General features: G+C 29.7%; 3 protein-coding genes across 3 annotated transcripts; all 3 read left to right on the forward strand.

The window, feature by feature from the left end:
- Positions 1 to 1292: 1292 nt before the first annotated feature.
- LOC101255139 (sugar transporter ERD6-like 5) lies at positions 1293 to 5283 on the forward strand. Its single transcript, XM_004230111.5, has 18 exons — positions 1293 to 1668; positions 2144 to 2206; positions 2372 to 2461; positions 2537 to 2596; positions 2691 to 2756; positions 2839 to 2904; positions 2982 to 3057; positions 3140 to 3204; positions 3319 to 3411; positions 3534 to 3614; positions 3715 to 3799; positions 3894 to 3937; positions 4011 to 4073; positions 4158 to 4217; positions 4296 to 4346; positions 4666 to 4725; positions 4808 to 4922; positions 5030 to 5283. Exons 1-18 carry the CDS (start codon positions 1522 to 1524, stop codon positions 5140 to 5142), a joined length of 1398 nt encoding a protein of 465 aa, XP_004230159.3. The 5' UTR covers positions 1293 to 1521; the 3' UTR covers positions 5143 to 5283.
- A 5023-nt stretch (positions 5284 to 10306) lies between these two features.
- On the forward strand, positions 10307 to 11739 carry LOC101256329 (protein FANTASTIC FOUR 3). The gene has a single exon (XM_004230114.4). The coding sequence runs from the start codon at positions 10554 to 10556 to the stop codon at positions 11370 to 11372; it is 819 nt and encodes a 272-aa protein (XP_004230162.1). The 5' UTR covers positions 10307 to 10553; the 3' UTR covers positions 11373 to 11739.
- A 6509-nt stretch (positions 11740 to 18248) lies between these two features.
- Positions 18249 to 21632, forward strand: LOC101256628 (phosphoglycerate mutase-like protein AT74H). Its single transcript, XM_004230115.5, has 2 exons — positions 18249 to 18975; positions 20995 to 21632. Exons 1-2 carry the CDS (start codon positions 18420 to 18422, stop codon positions 21420 to 21422), a joined length of 984 nt encoding a protein of 327 aa, XP_004230163.2. The 5' UTR covers positions 18249 to 18419; the 3' UTR covers positions 21423 to 21632.
- Positions 21633 to 21933: the final 301 nt, after the last annotated feature.

Here is a 21933-nt window from a genome sequence, read left to right on the forward strand (position 1 = left end):
CTTTATATTTAGTCAAAATTATACTAATTTTAATGATTACAAATGAAATACATTAAAGGAATAATCATTAATAAATGTATTGCACAAAAAATATTAGTAGATTCATCTAAATATAAATTTGAACAAATTAAAAGGCATATGATGATATGATAAATCAATTATATTTTTACCATTTATGGTGTTTTAGTGTGAACACGTTATTTTAAGACAATTTAATTAAATGGATTAGAGAATTTGGATTTATCTACATATAGTATTAGACATATGTAATTTATGAGGTTTGACTGATTTTTTTAAAAACTTGACCAATATATTCAACGTATATATTTAACTTTTTATGTTATAATATAATGGGAAATTGACGTGAAAATGGGATAGTTAAAATATATATATTTTAACATAATAACGATTAATCAAATTATATTTTTTATTTTAAAAATTTAAAATATAAAGAAGTTAATTTACGAAAAAGATAAAAATAGTCATTTTTTTTATTACTCAATGAATTTTTAAAAAAATGTTTAGTTTTTATTTTATGGAGAGAATATTTATTTGTCTTATCTTAGATCTAAATCTAAAAGCATATTATAGGACAAACCATTTTGAAGAAAGTGATTTTTTTTAATGTAGTATTCTTTTCAAATACAGTATCAACTTCTTACTATTTTTTTTAAGTGATAGTAATGTTTGATTCATTAATTAGTTTGTTCATATTTTGAAAATTTTATAAGATATTTATATAATAATGGGTATTAGTGTTGCAGGAGTGTGATTGAGTGATTGGAGGTGAATCTCCTAAGTAAAAAATTTAGAATCGAATTTAGACTTTTTTTACATATCAAAGCTTATCGTATAAAATTTTTCTAAATTATCATTTTATCAAGACATTTGATTAATTGATTTTGATTAGTTATCAAACTTAAATAATTAGAGAAGACTTTAGGTCTTTAGCTTATACAATCATATATACAAAAATATAAAAAAATCCTTTTGGAAACGAAGGGCCGTGATACTGGTGGTCACATGTCTATTTTTTCTTCCTAATAAAAATAATAAATTGTTATATATTAAGTAGAATTGCTAAAAGTTATTTAATTAACATAAAAATAAAAAATGTTAATAAATAGTATTATTATATTTATTATTTACGTAATTTTTAAATATTATTCTATTTGTCTCTGCTTATATGACACATTTTAAAATTCAAATAAATTTAATTTTATATATATCTATTAAATATTTTAAATTATACATAATTTATAAATATATAAATTTATTTTTAAAAAAAATTCAAAGTAATAAATTCTCATTCGGAATCAAGCCAAATAACATATGGAAAGAGTGACTAAGCAAATCTTGGACAATAACTGACGTTTGATATATATTGTATCCGTGAAGATGAACACAACCAAAGAGAGCAGCTGTACTTTTATATAGGATGATTCATCTTGACAAAAAAAATCAAAATAATATATTTTTTGAGAAATTAAACTTAGTTTAGTTAAGTATAAGGTTAATTCGATGGAGAGGCCAGAAAGAATAGAAGATGGATTTACAACCACTGATCCTTTGCTTTCTACTGGTGGTGATACTCCGGCGCCGCCCACACTCGCCGTCGTATTCAGCACCTTGGTTGCCGTCTCCGGCTCCTTTGTTTTTGGTTCTGCGGTAAGTTCAGTTATTGCTTTTATGACTTTAATTTGGAAGAAAAAATGTAATTGGAAGTGTCATGATTGGCAAAAGAAAAAAAACTTAATTGAATAATTAAGTATTTCTCATTTTGAGTCACACCGGAGGATAAATGAGAATATTATCGAATCGATCCTGCTTAAGATTATGTTTTTGAACAAATTAAAAAGTAACACACTTGAGTAAATGTAATAGAATTTATCAAATGTAAATTTGTAACACTGTTTTGGATGGAAGGGTCCACTCTTTCACTGGTTCTACTCAAATTATTCTACTTTTTTGTTCTTGTTTTTTATACCCCTGGATTTTCTTATGGTATAATATGGACCCCTGAAGTTTTTGAGTATTACACCATGCCTGTGAAGTTTTTGATATGCAAGAAGTTAACTTGATTAAGGTTTTATAGTTTCACTGTTGTCCTTTAATATGTTGTCTGTTGTTTATTCATATGCAGGTGGGATTTTCTTCACCCGCTCAGAATGGGATAATAAAGGATCTTGGCCTCTCTGTGGCAGAGGTAAGTTCTAACATTAGCCAAAGAGGAAATTGTGTGTGATATATATATATATATATATGTGTGTGTGTGTTTTTACGCGCGCTGAGACAACTTTTTTTGCTTACTTATCAAATGGAGTACTTAAATGAATTTATGGTCTTGTATGTACTCTTTTACAATTTTCAGTACTCTGTATTTGGTTCAATATGGACAATTGGAGCGATGATAGGTGCTGTAATGAGTGGGAAACTAGCTGATCTTTTCGCCCGTAGAGGTGTAAGTTTTCAGTTTGTTGGTTAAACATCTTCACTAAGTTTAGTACATTTTAATTATTCATGTCTGATCATGCAGGCAATGGGCTTCTCTGAGTTGTTTTGTCTTTTGGGATGGCTTGCAATTATTTTTGGCAAGGTGTATATTCATCTTAACCTGCGTTTCCACTTTTATGATATAGTTGTTCTGTCTAGATCAATTTTATTTTTATATTGTTTGTGATCATCAATAGGATGCTTTGTGGCTTGACATTGGGAGGTTTTTAATGGGATATGGAGTTGGCATTATTTCTTATGTGGTAAATATTTATACCGAGCGTTTATTGAACATGTTTAATATATTACATTATAAATGACTCTGCTGTTGTTTTCCACGCATAGGTACCTGTATATATAGCGGAAATAACACCTAAGAATCTCCGAGGCGCATTCACAACTGTTAATCAGGTAATCCAACAGTTCTGGTTTTCATTTTTTGTTTTATGGTGACAGCTGATCGTCTATGTATGCTTTTGATGCTTCAGCTAATGATATGCTGTGGAGTATCACTTATGTATGTTGTTGGAGTAATCATCAACTGGCGTCTATTGGCTGTGATTGGTAAAAAATTTTCTTTCTTTTTCCCTTTGAAATCCTCTTGCTTTGGACATGTTTATTGATCCAAAGTAAAACATAATTCCAGGAGCTATTCCCTGTATAATACAGCTTTTGGGCCTGTTTTTCATACCGGAGTCTCCGAGATGGTTGGTAAGATTGTATAACTTAATGAAAGTATTTTCACAATCAGGTTCCGATGTATTCAGAATGATAAAAATTGCATTTCATGAAGTTGAAGCTGGTTGGAGATGTTTTTGTTGACAGGCTAAGGCTGGCCAGTGGAAAGAGTGTGAAGCTTCTCTTCAGCGCCTTAGGGGGAAAGACGCCAATATATCAGAAGAAGCTGCTGAAATAAAAGTAAATTCCTGAATTTCCATAAGTGAAAGCATTGTATTATCTTTTATATTTTGTTTCGTTGCTATATTTATATGATTGGTAAGATAAATAATGCTTAATTTGTATCATCTCACGACTTACAGGAGTACACAGAAACACTTCAGAAACTTTCTGAGGCTAAGCTAATTGATTTGTTCCACAAGAAATATGCACATTCTCTTATAGTAAGACAACGTAACCTTCCGTTTTCTCTTACTGAAAACAACTAATTTTTGAACCTATTTGATTAATAATGTTGTTATTCTTGTCTGTCAATTTATCCAGGTTGGAGTGGGATTAATGGTATTGCAACAATTTGGAGGGGTGAATGCTATTGCATATTATGCAAGTTCTATTTTTGAGTCAGCTGGTGTGTCATGTTCCTATACAGTTGGTGTTTCAATAGTTGCTTGTTAATTAAAGATAAAATGAAATTTCAGTATCTGAATTGCAAAATATATCAGGTTTTTCTGGTAGGGTTGGTTCAATTGCAATGGTAGTTGTACAGGTAAATAATCTCGACACACTAAATCAATTATGAGTTTGCTCCATCAGATTTTGAGTCTTTTTGTGATCTGCAGATCCCAATGCAAGTTTTAGGAGTACTGTTGATGGATAAATCAGGAAGGCGTCCACTACTTATGGTAAACATTAATTACTTGAAATCCTTTTTTATTAATGTTAAAACAATTCCTATAACGATTAATTGTTATTATGGTTTTCTTCAGGTATCTGCTGCAGGGACATGCTTGGGTTGTTTCCTTGTAGGATCGTCATTCTTACTACAGGTTTTACATTTAAAAAATCCATATCTTACATGTGTTCTGGTTTGGGTTCATTTTCTGATAAAACGTAGTTCTTCACAGGATCTTCAACTTTGGAAGTCTAGCCCCTTTTTGGCACTTGTTGGCATACTGGTAATGCAATTTCATCTTTTTATGCGTTTACCCTGGATGATTCTGTATGTAACACTATTTGGATCTACCTGAAAATTACCCTGCTGCTTTTGATTATCTTCATTACTCAAAATCATTCAATCAACTATATATCTCTCTATTGCAAATTAGTTGAGGTTGACTATGAAATATACTGGTATGCAATTTTCATTCTTTTATGCGATCATGCTGGATCCTTCTTTACGTAACATCATTACATCTGCTGGGAATCAAGTCTAGCTTTACATCATGCTAGATTAATGTTGTGAATCAAATATATATGTTTGGTAACTGCTGCCAGGTCTTTACTGGATCGTTCTCATTAGGCATGGGAGGTATACCGTGGGTAATTATGTCTGAGGTTTGTATACTTACCTCATTAGTTCTAAATGTCTACAAAATAAATCAACACTAACTTAAGCTTCTTACTGATTATATCTCAGATATTTCCCATAAATGTCAAAGGTTTAGCTGGAAGCTTAGTGACAGTAATCAACTGGTTTGGTTCTTGGATCGTCTCATATTCGTTCAACTTTCTTATGCTATGGAGCTCTGAAGGTACTGTGTTGTCCATCAGTATCCATTACTGGAATCCTGAGTATGTTTGTCACAGTGGTGCTAATTCAAATTTATTGCTCAAAGTGTTATGTTTATTGGTGTTTCAGGAACATTCTTCATATTTTCAGCAGTCTGTGGTGTAACTGTTATGTTTGTGGCAAAGCTGGTTCCAGAGACCAAAGGCCGTACCTTGGAAGAAATACAATCCTCCATGACATGACCAATGAATTCTAATGATTTATTATGTAAGAAACTGAGGGTCTTTGGATCGGCTTAAAAGATGGTCAAACCTATTTAAAGTCAGTTTTATATTATCAGTATCCGATCGACATACATAATAAACATCTCTTCATACAGAAAACCTAATACTATAAGCCCCGAATGTTTTAAATATAATAAGCGGATAATATTGTCTCACAAATTTCATTAATATGAAATATAAAAAGTATGAAGTAGGTTGTAGATTTCGATGTATATCTATTAGATGTATTGTTCGAGGTCAACATTAAAGCTCAACTAAATCTAAAATCGCCCGGAGAGAATAAATTGCTTCATAATAAAGTGAAGTGTGTTTAGCATGGGGTGAGTTATGATCAGAAAAATCCTAAAATGTCATCAGTAAAATAAGTCACTTTTCGGAAAATATTGATTCTTATATTTATTCAGTACTGATTCTTATATTTATTCAGTACTTCACTATACATAAGAGTATATACAACATAGAATAAACATTTATTAGTTCAAAATTGCATCTCTCTAATCTAAACTTCATATATTTAAACTCATTAAAAACTTAAAACCCATGATTTTAAGAGAAAAAGATAAAAGAGTGTTGTAAAACTTCAGAACAAAAAGAAGAAGAGAAAGAAGAATATAAGACAATAGAGGAATAATATAATCTTTCTTTCTTTCGAGTGTATTAATATTATTCTTAACACCACTATATATAGAATTATATTGATAAATATTAAAGGGTGTCGTCATAAACATTATATTAAATCTTGAGAATTACTACCCATTTTGAAGGAAATAAAGTTAGGAGTTGTGCTCATCCATTTGACCACATTATCAACAACATTACTACCAATAAAGGATGAAATTAACCTAGGAGTTATGGTCATCCATTTGATCACATTATCAACAACATTACTGTTCTTTACCTAAGAGTTATGATCATCTATTTAACCACTAAATTTACGACAAAAATAACTCATGAGGCGTATAATATATACATAATAGTGGCTTGAAGAGCCATGCTAGAGGTGACGAAAGGGGAAGTGGATATTATATAGGGAGGAACTTAAAATAGAGGTACACCATACACGAACACAAAATGTGTCAACTTGCTCCCTATTTTATTCCTTATTATATAATACTAATCATATTATTAATCAATATTATCTTAATTAATGAATGTATGGTCACTAATTACTATATTAGCGAACTTCAAATTAAAGATTTTGAGTGCATCAATATCAATATTATCTTAATTTAGACATGCTCATTAATGGCTCAAATATACTCTAAGCTTTATGTTCCCTATTATCTTCCATAAAATTTATATAGTATACTATATCAATATTAGAGGTAAATTCAGAATTTTATAATTTTTTGTCATAATTTACGTAATACACTAGTATTAATTGGAAACTCAAAAATCTAAAGATTGTGGTGTATCAATATCGATATCATCTTAATTTGGTATAGATATTAATAGCTCAGACTCTTATCAGCTAAATTTAAAATAATAATTATTTTTAAAAAAAAAGTGAAATAGGACTCTAACTGAATTCAAACCTGATTCACAGATATATCCTTGCTTTTACCAGCGACAATACTTTCTACCTGTTTTCCAAAATCAATGTTTTAAAAGGTGGGCATGTGAGGCGAGACGTTTCATATAGTCCGAGGTTAGATATAAGTCTCGCGGCACGGGACGTAAGTTTCATGAATTTATCGGGCGTAATCTCATGTATATTCAATTTTATATTTTTGTTATTAATAAAATAAGCAAAAATAAACTTTTCAATGATTTATGATTTTTATTTGAGATAAGTATTAATAATCGATGATGAAGGAAAAAGTAAATATTATTATTTGAGAAATATCATTACATCAACAATGAAAATATTATTTAAAGTAAAAAAACTAAAAAAAATTAATTTAAAACGTTCGAGCGTAGGTTTTTACACCCAGAACTTATATTTTTATGTTCAGGACTTGTGTCTTATGATCTACGTTTTTAATTTACACTCTAAAACATTTTTAATACACTCCACCTCAAGACTCGCTTTAAAAATATTTTTAAAAATATTGTTCAAAATAATTAATTATATACAATATATTACACATAATATTTTTCAAACTTAACGATCAAATCACATGAATCTGCAATGGGACCCAAATTAAAAGAGAACCGAATGGTAACCTCAGCATCCTGATTCCAGCTCATTTCTTCGTCTTGCTGGCCCTCTTCCCGCCACATTTTCAGCTTCTCACCAATTTATCCTCAATAATATCATACATTATTTATTTATTTATATATAAATGTTTTATCACAATTTTTGTTCTTTCTTTTTCAAGAATGTTATGTAACGCTTTCTCCTACCATTTGTTATGTTTTTTTTTTTAATATGATTATCTAAGTTGAGTTTTTCCCAAAAATAGTTTATCTATTTTCAAAAGATAATGATTAGATGTATGTATCAACCAATTCTGAATCATATCTCTGGAGTTATTATTATTATTTATTAACAAAAGAAATAAAACTGATTTTTCCTTTTTAAAGGGAATCTGGATAGATTATTCGAATCTTGGAGAATTTGTTTTCAAAAAATGGGGAATTTATACATGCAACTGGTAGTACAACAGTCAAAATTATTTATATAATAATAATAATATGTTGTTACAAAAATATTTCCATTGTGGATAATAATTCCTGCGAGTTGTAGTCTTCACCTAAATTTACAATTATTTCCGAAACTACATTTAAATAAGGTTCCTAATTTGTATGTCCTAAAACACGGACAGTGCCCATGGGAACAATTTTTCCGCTCAATTTTAATTATCATGAATTTTTAAAAGTTAAGTTATAAAAATTTTGAGTAATATTTTATAATATATATTTTTTCATATTGATATTCAAAAAATTATAAAATTATAATGCTTTTCATATAATATTTAAATATTTATTATTTTTTAAAAAAAATTAACATAATTATAAAAGCTAATCAAAATTGATTTTTATAAAATAAAATATGATAATTAAAACTGAACGAATGACTGGGCACATAATATACTTATTTTCTAATTGGTTCAGAGTCTGTGTGGCTATGTGGATTCCCAAAAATCAATAATTTGTTAGGTGAGATTTTTTACAAAATTATATTTATTTAGTCTCTCAAAAGGACGGACATTATTTGCAATCGTCACTCCCAGCTGTAATCGATGTTTCATTTTTTTAAAAAATAATTTCCCATACACCTAAATAATAATATGGAAAGAGACTATTCAAATTTTTTTTCTTTTCTTATTTCATAATGTTGCAAAAAGATTATCCATGGAAAACCTAAAACAATATTAGTATTGTACTCTTCATGTAAAATGAAAAGTTTTATGAAATGCTAATATAGAAAAATAATTTTAGGAAAAAAATTTATTGTTAATAAAGAGATAATTATAACATAAAATGTTATGATAAAAATTGTTGTGAAGGAGAGGTCATCCTTTTTTTAAGATAATATTTAATAGAAATTTGTATGGCAGGAATTGTTGCAGACAAATAAACTGAAAATATTGGGCTAATAAATTATTAAACAAGTTCCAAGTCTCGATGCCGTTACCCTGCCACAAAATTATAGACATCCTTCTCTTTAGCCATATCTATACTGTGCGGACGTCCATAATAGTTCTTTTTATTTTCTCATTTTATCTTCACACTATATGTAAAACATTTATTTATTTATTCTACATATTAAAAGTAAACAGAATATCTATACTAAAAGTTTAATGACGTAATATATATGAAATGAATATAAAAATAAGATATGCAGTGGCAGAGTTCATAGTTTTATTTAGAGTGTCTAAAAATAATAGTACATGAATATCAAAAGAAAACAAAAAAATATAGTGTAATTTGAGATTCAAATTAAAAACTTTTTTATTCAGGTAAACATTCATTATCATTGCGTCAAAGATATAGTGCTTATTAAGGACACTTTTAAATATATATCATTCAAATAGATAATTTGATATATATATATAATGTAATTTTTTAATATAGAGTGTCTAATTCGACAGCGAGGGTGGCTATAGCTCTGCCCTGTTGATATGCATGTCATTTTAAAAAAAGAAAGTTTGAAGTATTTTGTGTTTATTATTTAAAAAAAAAAAAATTGACCATGATGTCACTTGCTGTATTAGTGCAGGCAAAATAAGTGAAAGATAGTATATATATGGCTTCTTGTGTGGTAAGAAGGCGCCGTTAAAATTTAATAATTATATTTTAAAGAGTGATAGTTAGATTAACTATATTTTACAAGTTATAATATTGACTACTATAAAAAATTGCGTTCAAGAGTTAAAAATTGCAAAAATAAGAATATTGTTGTGATGAATGTGCGTCGTAACTAGGAGATATAGAATTAAAAATGAATCATATTTGAGTTGGTGAAGAAAAAAATATGTAAAGTAAAATTGAAATGATTCAGACACGTATAGAAAAAATGTCCAATGTTCTAATATAAATGTGTGAGAAACTGACTATAGATGCTTACAAAAGACGTAAAATTAGACTATTTTTCTTTAAATATGAGTCAAATACATAAACAGATTCCTAAATTTGTTTGAGTTTTTCTTTTGAGGTATCTCAACTATGACATTTTCCTATTGAATCATTGAACAACCCATAATTTGTTCCTTTTAAACAAAAACCGTTGGCTGATGTGGAATCAGATTTTTGAGAGTTATTGATAGATGATACATATTTGTTCCAAAACTCATTAATCCAATTGATAGTGAAAATGTTCTAGAGTAATTATATTTAACTTCAAGTCATTTCAACACATTAGAAAACAAATGAGATTAACATAGTTTGTTTTCTTTCTTTAATAAAAAAACATTACAATACGAACACAATCAAAGACATTTACAATAGAAAAGTCTATCAAAATCAGTTAATGATATTTAAAAGGAACAAATTATGAATCGTTCAATGATTCAATAGAAAAATAACGTAGTTGAAACACCTTAGAAGAAAAACTCAACAAGTTAAGTGATTTGTTTATGAATTCGACTAGAAATATAGACGAAGTTTATTTGCTATCATATCCTCTTCAAATTGATAATTTATATATGCGTATATGAAAAATAGACTAGGTCATGAAACACATGGAAACTATGGGAATTTGAAGTAGGAGTTATGAGGATAAAAAATATGTGGTTTAGTAAGGATAATTATCGTCATTAAAAAAATGTCACATCCCTTTATTTATACCAAGTTAGTATACGTGAAAAGATTTCATCATAAAAAATATTCTCATCTTGAATTACATACTCTATTCTTTTAGTGGGAAAAGAAATAAATCTCAAAACCCCTTTATATATATCCAAAATCTTCGAAGCTAAAGGCATATGATGACGAGCTTTTGCAGCAGAAAAGTCCACCCTTTCTTGTGTTTATCAAATTCCAAACACAACGGAACACTACTAGACTTTTCCCTCCCCCGCCTAGATATTTTTGCCGGCGCTTCAATCGGCGGCGATAACTGTGACCCTCAAAACACAACCAGTTACTCCATGATCCCGCTAGCCGCCGCAGAGAAAAAGGATCCCGGCGGAATTGGGTTCATAGACGAAGTTGGAGGGAGTGTTGATGGATTAATGTCTTGTACAGAGAGTCTCGGTTTCGAGAGTTGTGATGAGAGGACAATAGATGATCAAATTGAGGATCTAGGTTATCGTGATGAATTAGCTTTGTATTCTAGGCAATCAAGTTGTAGCCATAGTAATACTTCAAGGTGCTGGCAAAGAAGTAATTTGGGGGAGAAGAAAGAGAAGAAGGAGTTTCCACCACCATTGTCGTCGTTAAGTCAAGATGGCAAACCCAATTTCTTCATGCGTGCGGTGAGGAAAGATGGACGGTTAGAATTGACAGAGGTGAAAATTGATCGACCCGAAACCCTCCGTGCTTCCCGCCAAGATGGACGGTTGAGATTGCATCTAATTCGCGATCTCGAAGAAGAAGCAGAGGAGGAAAACGAAGATGAAACAGAGGATGAAGATGAAGAAGTAATTGAAACAGATGACGAAATAATTGAAGAAGAAGAGTGGAAGTTCCCGGTGTCAGGAAGTGGAATCGGAGATGGTCATCGGAGATGTTACGACGGTCATGGTAATAACCACCACCACGATTTACATTTGTGGAGGCAACGGTGTGTGACAACTAGGTGAATTTTCATTGAAGTAGGGACAAAGCCATCTGAATCTGTTTCTCGTTCAACTACATACTCTGCCATTTGAAAGGGAATCCCAAAAAAAGAGTGGAAGATGATGACGACCCAATGAAGTTGGAATTAAGAATCTGCCGGCGGCCGCCACTGAAAAAGCATTGGGATTCTGTTTTGCATCAGAGAAGAATCAGTTACCTAAATTTCCGAAAAGACGTACAGTACAGTACAGTACAGTCCCTACATAGTATAGAGAAATTTTTTATCTTTTTCTCTAAATTTTGCAGCATTTAGCCATACTATCTTATGTAAGATCAATTGAAAATTAAATTATATTTAATTATATAATAAGATAAACGAATTATAATTCAGTACTATCTAATGAAGAGATTGTTTCATAGGTTCTGGCGGCGATGATTTTTTTAAAAAAAATTATTTACTTGATTTGCACACCTTATCAGATAAGCAAAATAATAAAATACGGCAGTGTCAATCCTTCTGAGATTAAATTTACGGAGAGAACAGAACAGTATATGATTGGTCTAAACATCACATTATAGCCACGCTTAATTATTGCGATAGAGATACATACGAGATAATATTAAGTGGTAATAAGTATATCCTAAACTTAATATCTATATAACCTATTAAATTTTTATTGGCAGCGTAAATGTATATTAAGCCTAAAAATGAACCTTGTGCTTTTTTTAAAAAAAAATAAAAAATCGACGGTTGTGCTTTTTATCAAGGCACAATAATGTGTGATAGAATCTACATAAAATCTTGCTTTACGTAGGAAAAAGACTTGGCAAAATAGATGTCGAAGAAGTAAATATATATATATTCATACGATTTGTGGTAGATGAAAGATTGGACAGATGTATAATTGCAGTTGAAGTTGGGAAATTATGAGAGCAATTGTGGACAAGTGTGTGGGGACTGAGAAAAATACATCTCCAAAAGTAAATGAAAAGGACGTAATGTAAGCTCATGGAAATGAGACTGAATAATTACACTTTCAATCGTGATAAGAAGAATAAATATCAAAGCAGATTCATTGAAATTTCCTTTGCCATTTTGTACCAAGAATATACACCTACGATGTTTTCATCCAAGGAAAAGACACTTATTACTTCATTCGTTTATTTGAAATATCGTTTTTTTTTAGTTCATTTCATATTTAAAAATTAAAAATTGAATAAGCTATCTTGGGGAATATGAATCCCCCATGATGATCTATCCAATGTATCAAATGCAAGCACACACGGGAACTTCAATTTGAAGTTGATGCATGGTAGCTAATACATTTTGTGTTGTTGTGCCATTTCAGTCTCGAAATTTATTTTGTTGTTCAACAAGAACAGATTCAAGCACATGTCTGCTATCCATTTTGTAATACCTTACAACTCTATTTTAACAATCTGAATCGCTCGATGTACTTATGAGCTTGAAACGGGTGATGTCCTATCTGCTCACGTGTTTTAAGGTCCTTTATCAAGTATATGGAAAGTGATTTATAATCATAAGGGATCTCTAACACCAAATCAAGTTCAAAATATTTCTATCATCCAAGTGTGACACCCCAACTTTAGAAGTTGTATACCAGTAAAAATATTAGGTATATAGTAAGGAAAAATTATATGAAATGACAAACATTTCTATGTAATTATTTAATAAGGGTATAGTTTAATCTATTTACTATCACTAAACATAGTTTCAGTTGTTTTGTCATGATTAATGGTACCCACTATCTATTTGTATATGAAATAAAAATAGTCAGAATTTGTATATAATTTTAATCAAAATCAAATTTATTTCTCAGATTCTCATTCCATATCTTTCTTCTAAAATCACTCTTCCATTCCAATTTTGAATTTCGAATTGAAATTTTTTTGATCTTATCCCTCCAATTGTACTTCCACTTTTTGCGAGTAGCTGCCAAATTCGTGGATTTCAATTTTTTTTTTTCTCTTTGATTCCTTCTTCAACAATTGTATAGTATGCTTGTTAGTTTTTTCATATTTTTTAAAATTTTTTTATTACTTATCATATACAAGTCTTTCAAAATCAAAATGGATGATTCCTTTCCATCTATGAGAATTACGAGAGGCATGTCATTGCATGCCAATGTTGCTGATAATCCACCTTCGTTTCAATTGGATAAACTCATAATTTTGAGGTTAATGTAGCGTTTATGACGAAATATAAACAAGTTCAAATTGAACAATCTATTGAAGAATTGTGATCCAAGAAAATTAAAATAACCCAATGTCAATTCAGAAAGTCATCAACAATAGAAAACCAACGGCATTAAGATCATTGAAGGTGAAAGTAATAGAAAAGTCATAAACATTGATTCAGAGGAGATTGAATCTGCCTCATCAGAACTGGACAAATATGAAGATCATCAGGAACATCAAGTAGTGTAATTTATATACAAATTACTAAAGTTATGTATATAGTTGGCTGTATATTAAAATAATATATACAAAATATTATGAGATAATTGTTATTTATATATTCTATTAGTTGTATATCAATTACTAAAGTTATGTATATAGTAGTTTATATATTAAGGTAACATATACAAAGTCTTATGAGACAATATGTATTTGTATACAAATAAATCAATTACAAAAAGTTAGAGCACTATACAAATTCGTCGATATATACAAAAAAAAAACATGAACATAATAAAATATTGTGTATATAAACATTACACACTCAAATATACAAATAAATTTCAAGTTTACACATATACAATTGACAAATGAATATCATACAATCAATTTAATTATTAATTTTTGTAAAGAACACGAAATTACATATGCACATATACAAATATGATACACATACACAAAATTATTATACATTATATAAATTCCTAGATATATACAAAAAAAAAAAAAAAGAAGGAATAGAATAGAATAGAATATTTTATACAAACAGACTACACAAAAAAATTAAAAACAAATACATATTATGATGGTCACATATACAGTTAGTAACACATAATCAATTAAACACAAATATTATATATAAAATTATATACAATTTCTCAAATATATATAATAAATGGAGAAGGATCTAAAATATCCTTCAAGTACATGGAGTGATAAAAATATCTTTCATCCACCTTTGAGCTCAAAAATATCCTTCAAGTACAGGGAATGATAAAAATATATTTCATCCACCTTTGAGCTCAAAAATATTCTTCCTTCCACCTATAAACCTATATTACCCTTTCACTTAACGGACTTTATGAATAATAATTAATCTTTTTCATTAATGATGTAACAATATTTAATTAGCTGGAATTTAAACTAAACAAAAATAATAATTTATCCAAATTAAACCCTGATCTATCTAATTTTTATCCGACCCACTTAAAATCTTATCCACCCATATCTTTAAAAAACAAGGAGAACCGAGTGTATAGCACCCATTGCCTTTTATAATAAAAACTGTTATTTAAATAATAATTAATCTTTTTCATTAATGATGTAACAATATTTAATTAGCTGGAATTTAAACTAAACAAAAATAATAATTTATCCAAATTAAACCCTGATCTATCTAATTTTTATCCGACCCACTTAAAATCTTATCCACCCATATCTTTAAAAAACAAGGAGAACCGAGTGTATAGCACCCATTGCCTTTTATAATAAAAACTGTTATTTATCCATCATACTTAATTATTTATTTAAATATATTAACTAAGCACCCATTACATATATAAATTTTCAAACTAAAATAATTGAACACCCATTATATAAATTTTTTTTGAATCCACCACTAATTACTCTTTTCAACTTTTTTTTAAAATTCACAATTAAGATTTCCATAATGAAAATATTGAATATAAAACGTGATTTTTTTCTTCTTAGATCGAATTAGAATGAAATAGATTCTATAAGTTCATCAAGAAAAATCAAATCAAATCACATGAATAAGCGTTTCGCCATAATAGCTTTGGTATGTATTATTGCCGTTCATTATAATAAACATATTCATATAAATAAATTATTATATGTACGCCATGTTATTTTGTTAAAAAGACCTGTGTGTTTAATGTTAGAATATAACTAAATTAATCACAATATAGTATTTTTAAAGTTAAATTTATTTTGGTACAAATTTTTGGAATTATAATGGCTATTGATGGAGATGGAAGGAGTAATTTTTGAATGACATATCTTTGAATAAGAAATGCGAAAGAAATATTCGACCCTAAATAAAGAGTAAGAAAAAAAAGTACAGATTACTTCTACGTGCTATTAAACTTTCAAAAAGGTTTATTTACGTTATCAGTTAAAAGTTTGGGTCATTTATGTTATTACTGTTCAAGAAAAGACTCATTCATGTCATTATTTTTTAATAGTAATTTTGTAACACCATTTTTGACGCGTGATCAATTATAATTCGTCCACGTCATCGATTTTTTTAATTAAAAAATAAAAAAAAATTACAATTATTATTCAGAATTTTGAGTTTTTTATTTAAAAAAATTGATGATGTGGCCAAATTATAATTGACCACGTGTCAAAAATAATTTTTATAAAACCGCCGTTAAAAATAATGGCATAAATAAACTTTTTCTTTAAAGATAATACATAAAATGAGTCAAACTTTTTCTTTAAAGATAATACATAAAATGAGTCAAACTTTTAACTGATCACATAAATAAGTCTTTTTTTAAAGTTTAATGGCATATTCAATTTTTTTTCACTTTAAAAAATATCACTAATAAGAATATGATCTATAAACAAAGTCGATTAGTCATGGCTGTCTTTGAATGATTCTTTATATAAAGGGAAATAAAGAAACTTATAATGATTCTTTATATAGCACCATTGTTGTAATAAGTTTCTTTTTTTTTTCTTTATAATTCACAAAAGTAAAAAATTAAATATAGTTTTCTTAATGAAAATAAGCTCTTATTGCTAGTTTTAAATTAAATTAAAAATGACATTTTTAAATGTGTAAAATTAAAATTCCAGATTGTTCATCAACAAAATTAAAAATAAAATTTATGAAAGACTACAAGACTATACAATTGAAAATTAACCCTCAATATTGATGTCTTTCACTTACTGTTTTTGAGAACTATAGATACCCATTGTTGACAAATTAAAAATTGAAGATTCAACTTGAAATATGATTAACATTATAATAACTTCACATTTTATATTTTGTTTTGACTTTGACATAATTCGTGTTTCTTAAACTATATATACTTTTACTTTAATTTTTTTTTTACGAAATGTTCCAATTGAGCAAATCTTATCCTCTTTTAATTTCTTCAGTCTTTACTTATTTGTCTTTTCCTAATTTATTTTTAATAAATTAAAAATGATATATTTTTTAATTTATTATATTCTTAATTAATTAATTAATTTAAAAGGTTAAATTTTTAAAAAAATTAATTTTTAATTTATTCACTTCATAATTAATTAATAGAAAGTAAAACAAAAAATTCTTTAATTAATATATTAATGTAAAAATAAATAAATAATTATGGACAGATGCAGTCTTCTAACTAGTCACTATTCTCATTCTGTTTTTTTATGCCCCCTAAAGTTGCAAATTATCCATTATTTTTGCACATATTCATTTGGTCAAAATATCTAGAGTTTTGACTTTTAATTATTTTTCATCATCTAATGAGAAGCTCCAAAATATTCTACTTTTTGGTACAGTTTCACATTTTTGCTTAATTTAATAGACTACTTTTAAAAAAATGATTTATTTATTTTTTTTCTCGACGTGTTTTTAAAAAAAAGATTTTTTTAACAATAATTTAGTTTTAGTTTTCGACTATTTAAAGGTATACGTAGGGTTGTCAAAAATGAACCTAAATATAGGTGATTTGTTTAATTTATTCAAAAATTTAAAGATCGGATTCAAGATAATTTGAATTGGATTCAATTTCAATCTGTTCTAGCATAATCCATTTGAAGCTACTCAACTCTAAGATTCTTGGAGGCTACTCAACTCGAAATTATAGTTCACGCCTATATAAAGGATACTAAACTAAATTCCTTTAAAAGACATCTCTAAAATTTTATAAAGAGATCAAGATCTCGAATATTTCACAAAAGTCATGGAATATTCCTATAGATATCAAATCCAAATCATATTAGTTCGAAAAATACGCCACTAACGCCCTCGAATCATGGATAAATCTTAAGAGAGTAGAATCAAGGAAATTGTACCGCAATCTATCTTGATCGATAAAATCATGTTTCTTCAGATTTTATTTGTGTGGTTTATTTATTTCAATATGTTTAAAATTTATTGCAAACAAAGCACGCCTAGTGGGACTAAATCTGTGTTTCATATCTTCTCTCTTAAATCAAAATGAAAATCTGAATCTGCAAAGGTGGAAGAATAAGTACTTCAAGCCTCGTCTTTGAGTTTCATCAAGTCTACACTCCGTCAAGCCTTGAAGTAGGGGACATTTTTAAATGTTGAAATTTTATGAGACTCTACAACATGCGTTCAATTCGAGTTGGGACTCTATAATTGAGTCCGACCCAGATTAGGATCTTAAAGACTACTCAATCCTAAACTCTAGTTCATCCTAGTTCGACCTTCGAATCAAAAATAAATTTTAAGAAAGTAACATCAACCAACCCACTCATTTAACACCTCTAGATATATTATTTTATAAACATTGTAGTAACATTTAAATTTAAAAATCTTACTTATTTTCTTAAACTTTATGTAATTCCAACTAAATGAAGAAAAGTTACCCAAATCACAATCTATTTTATTTATAAACATTTGACCATATACTTTTGATTAAGTTTTTGTGTGAGTTTTGAATACACCCTCTTCTCAATATTTATAATATGACTCGCTTTTCTTTTTAGTTATTTTTAAAAATCGCATCTTTGTTATCTAGAAATGGCAAATAGAACGCCAAGTTGAAAAAATCCCACGTTCAGAAATTCAAATTCAAATGTTAATGAAGCACGTTCCCATTTCCAGCAATAAACAAAAGCGGCTCCTCAGAACTCTATAAATTCTTAACCAATCACCATTAATGGGGATCCATTTCCAAAAAACCTTCAAATTCAAGACCCACAATTTCTTTTACAAAACAATCAAAGGAAGACGAACCATGATAAACAGCACAACTGAAAGCACAGACGTTCCAACACAAAAGTACCACCTACCAAAGCGTATAATCTTGGTCCGTCACGGCGAGAGCCAAGGGAACAAGGACGATGCAGCATACGGCGTAACCCCAGATTACAAAATCCCTTTGACGGCTCAAGGGATTGAACAAGCAAAACAAGCTGGCTCCCGGATTCTTGATGTTGTTTCCGGCCATGGGTCGTCGGACAACTGGAAGGTTTACTTCTATGTCTCTCCTTACGTGCGCACGCGCTCCACGCTCCGGGAGATTGGCCGGGCATTCCCGAAGAATAGGATGCTTGGGGTTAGAGAAGAGTGCAGAGTTAGAGAACAAGATTTTGGGAATTTTCAAGTCGCTGAGCGTATGAAAGTGATTAAGGAAACTCGGGAGAAATTCGGGAGATTCTTCTATCGGTTTCCGGAAGGCGAATCGGCTGCTGATGTTTATGATCGAGTTTCCCGTAAGAATTTTAATTACCCTAATACTCTCTCTTTGATTTTGCAATAGATGGAATTTTTATACTTTGAAACCCTATAATTTTGCTATTCTCATTAGACATGATTTTGTGGCAATGCTACAAACTTCTGAAGGTGTTTCTTATAAATCACATATATCTAGTTCATGCCTTGTGTCTTTTGTTCTGTGTTTAGTGAAAGTCTGTCATATGAAATGCAATAAGAGGGGTCTAATTTTAGGATAGTTTGGAAACCAGAAGATTGTATAAGAACAGGATATATTGTGGAACTTTAGGGATGAGTAACAATGGATGACGAAAAAACAAAGAAGCTATAATGGATCCTTTAGTTCTTAGTTTCAATCTAAGAATATTTGAGAGGGGTTTCAGAGATCTTTCTGACATTTTATTTTGCCGCAATTTTGTTACTGTGTGGGGGGATATGGGTGGATACTGGTGTGAGACATTCTCCTAGAAATTACCAATTTGTTGGGGGAAAACCTCTTTTACTTGTGTGCATTTTGTTCTAACGAAGATGTCTGTGGTTTGGCTTAGACCAAGATTAAGTCATGATATAGGTTTTATAATTAGTTATAATGTTAGGTTGTTATGAGATCCATTATCTTTTGTCGCCACTCAAAGGCAAGATGTCTTTCAGTGTGTCCTGGATCTTGAGATTTGTGTGTTACACTCTATTGGTGGTAGTAATCTTGCCTTCTTGATGTCCACATAGAAGTAGTTTAACAACATTGGAGTTTTAAGCTAGCATTAGAACAATAAATCATACTAAAAGTTAAAGAAGGTGCAACTAACTGCAGCCAGTGCCCAATATGTTGTTCATATTGCTGTAAGAAGGCCAAAAGACTTAATTTGCTGCAGTTGGATTCTTCCTTTGGTCACTGGTCTGCATTCTCAGTTCTCACACACCTTTCGATATGATTGAAGCTTGGGATCTTGCCACAACTTTGCTCTTGTCGTTCAATTTTTCAGTTTTTACTATTGATTGACATAAACTGTTATCCCAATTGAAAGTAAGATGCAATCTTTCAGTAATCGTTAATTAAATGGATAGAACTAACAGTCTGAAACTTCAAGTTAGGATAAGAATAAGATCAAGTAGTCTGCTTTCAGCATAAGCAAGTTGGTAAAACATGATGACATACTGGAAGTTTTAGTACTATTTTACATCAGGACCGAATTAAACGTGCTCGTCTGATTTTTTTTTCTTTTGAAAGGGATTAGAAACTCACATAGCAGTTTGCTCTTCAAATCTTAATTTTTGAATTACCATTAATCCTTGGAACAGGATTTATATTGAATCCCATCCAATATACAGAAAGAATCAAACCTGTTTCTGCTTTATATCTACTAGGGTAGTAAGTATCTTTTCCAAGGCAGTAGTAAACTCAATCTTATGCTTGATGACACTCAACACCGCCGAAGAAATTCATATCTTCATGGCAACAAATCACTAATATTTTTTACGAGAGAGAAATTCTGAAGGGTGACTTGAACTTATAATACCACCTCTTAAAGGAAAGGAGTGTTTTTTCTTCATTACTCAATGCTGGAATGGTTTCCCAAGCTTTACTAGCTCATAGGGGATGGATTTGAATTCGGTTTTCTGATCCTTGTTCTGCTTATCAAGGGAGGATCCATGTCTAGTTTAAAACTAAAGTTTGGTGTGTTTATAGCCTTAATCTGAATTATAAGATCTTGTCGGTTAAAACTAATTCAAAAATTTTGAGACCAGAATGAATTTGCTGACTTGAATGGATGATAGTGATATGACTCAAATAATTATTTTATACACACTTGTGATGTAATAAAGACTGATTTCTTTTACATGTGTCCACCAAAAATCCTTCTGTTATGGTAGTAGTTGGTTTCTTTAATTTGTTATTTGAGCAAAATGCAACTGGTTTGTTCAGTGAATTGAATAAATGAGGTTACATTTGAATTAAGCTGCAATTCAGAAGAGTGAAGTTTGATACTTATTTTCATTTGAAAATTTTTGCAATGCAGATTTCCTTGAAACTCTATGGAGGGATGTTGATATGAACAGGCACCATCACAATCCCAATGAGGAGTTGAATCTTGTAATTGTATCCCATGGTCTAGCTAGTCGAGTTTTTCTAATGAAGTGGTTCAAGTGGACAGTGGAACAATTCGAGTACCTAAACAATCTAGGGAATTGTGAGTTTCGTGTTATGGAATTAGGCGCGGGTGGTGAATATAGCCTAGCAGTCCATCATACTGATGAAGAGATGCTAGAATGGGGTATGTCCCCTGAGATGATCGCTGACCAAAAATGGCGAGCTAATGCTAACAGGGGTACTTTGAATGATCATTGCCCTTGGTACCTTGATGCTTTCTTTGACCATTTAGTGGATTCAAATGACAAAGATGATGAAGATGTGAAGTCAAACAACTCGTATCTCCCCTTAGCATGACACCGTTAACATTGCATTCGTTCCAATTCTGCTGTACTGTTCATTTGGCTAACTGATAGAAATGTTTGTAAGCTCTTTTCAAGTTGTTGTTACAATTTTAGGCCCGGAGGCATTATCAGTGTCAATTTCTTGTAAATTTGAAACTTCCAATCGTATAACAATCGTTTGATATCAAGGATGAAGTATGAATTTTGTTTTTGACTGGAAAAATTATGGATTTTTAAACAAGATGAAGATTGATTTTAGTTTTTAGAAGGTCAAGTTACAAGTTTCAGACCAGTTTTCACTGTTTGAGGTCTGACGAATAATGGAAGGTGATTGCAGAGTTGAAAGGACTTTTGCATTGAAATTCACCTTATCGAGTTCTCGAGAAGTCTAATGCTGAAAACTTTGACCAATGACCATTATTTTGACATGGAATGAAAAATTGTCGGTTATAATTTTTAAATATTTAAATTTTAATTTTAATTTTAAGAGATTAAATAGATTCAAAGCTTATGATTCGGTTAAA

This window comes from Solanum lycopersicum, chromosome 1 (genome assembly GCF_036512215.1).
Source record: "Solanum lycopersicum chromosome 1, SLM_r2.1".
NCBI lineage: Eukaryota > Viridiplantae > Streptophyta > Magnoliopsida > Solanales > Solanaceae > Solanum > Solanum lycopersicum.

Excerpts from the sequence above, each read along its gene's own strand:
- LOC101256628 (XM_004230115.5), top strand. The coding sequence starts at position 18,420 with ATGGGGATCCATTTCCAAAAAACCTTCAAATTCAAGACCCACAATTTC. Across the intron at positions 18,976-20,994 it reads TGTTTATGATCGAGTTTCCC|ATTTCCTTGAAACTCTATGG; the intron begins GTAAGAATTTTA and ends TTTGCAATGCAG.
- LOC101256329 (XM_004230114.4), top strand. The coding sequence starts at position 10,554 with ATGATGACGAGCTTTTGCAGCAGAAAAGTCCACCCTTTCTTGTGTTTA.
- LOC101255139 (XM_004230111.5), top strand. The coding sequence starts at position 1,522 with ATGGAGAGGCCAGAAAGAATAGAAGATGGATTTACAACCACTGATCCT. Across the intron at positions 3,412-3,533 it reads AAGAAGCTGCTGAAATAAAA|GAGTACACAGAAACACTTCA; the intron begins GTAAATTCCTGA and ends CACGACTTACAG. Across the intron at positions 4,218-4,295 it reads GATCGTCATTCTTACTACAG|GATCTTCAACTTTGGAAGTC; the intron begins GTTTTACATTTA and ends AGTTCTTCACAG.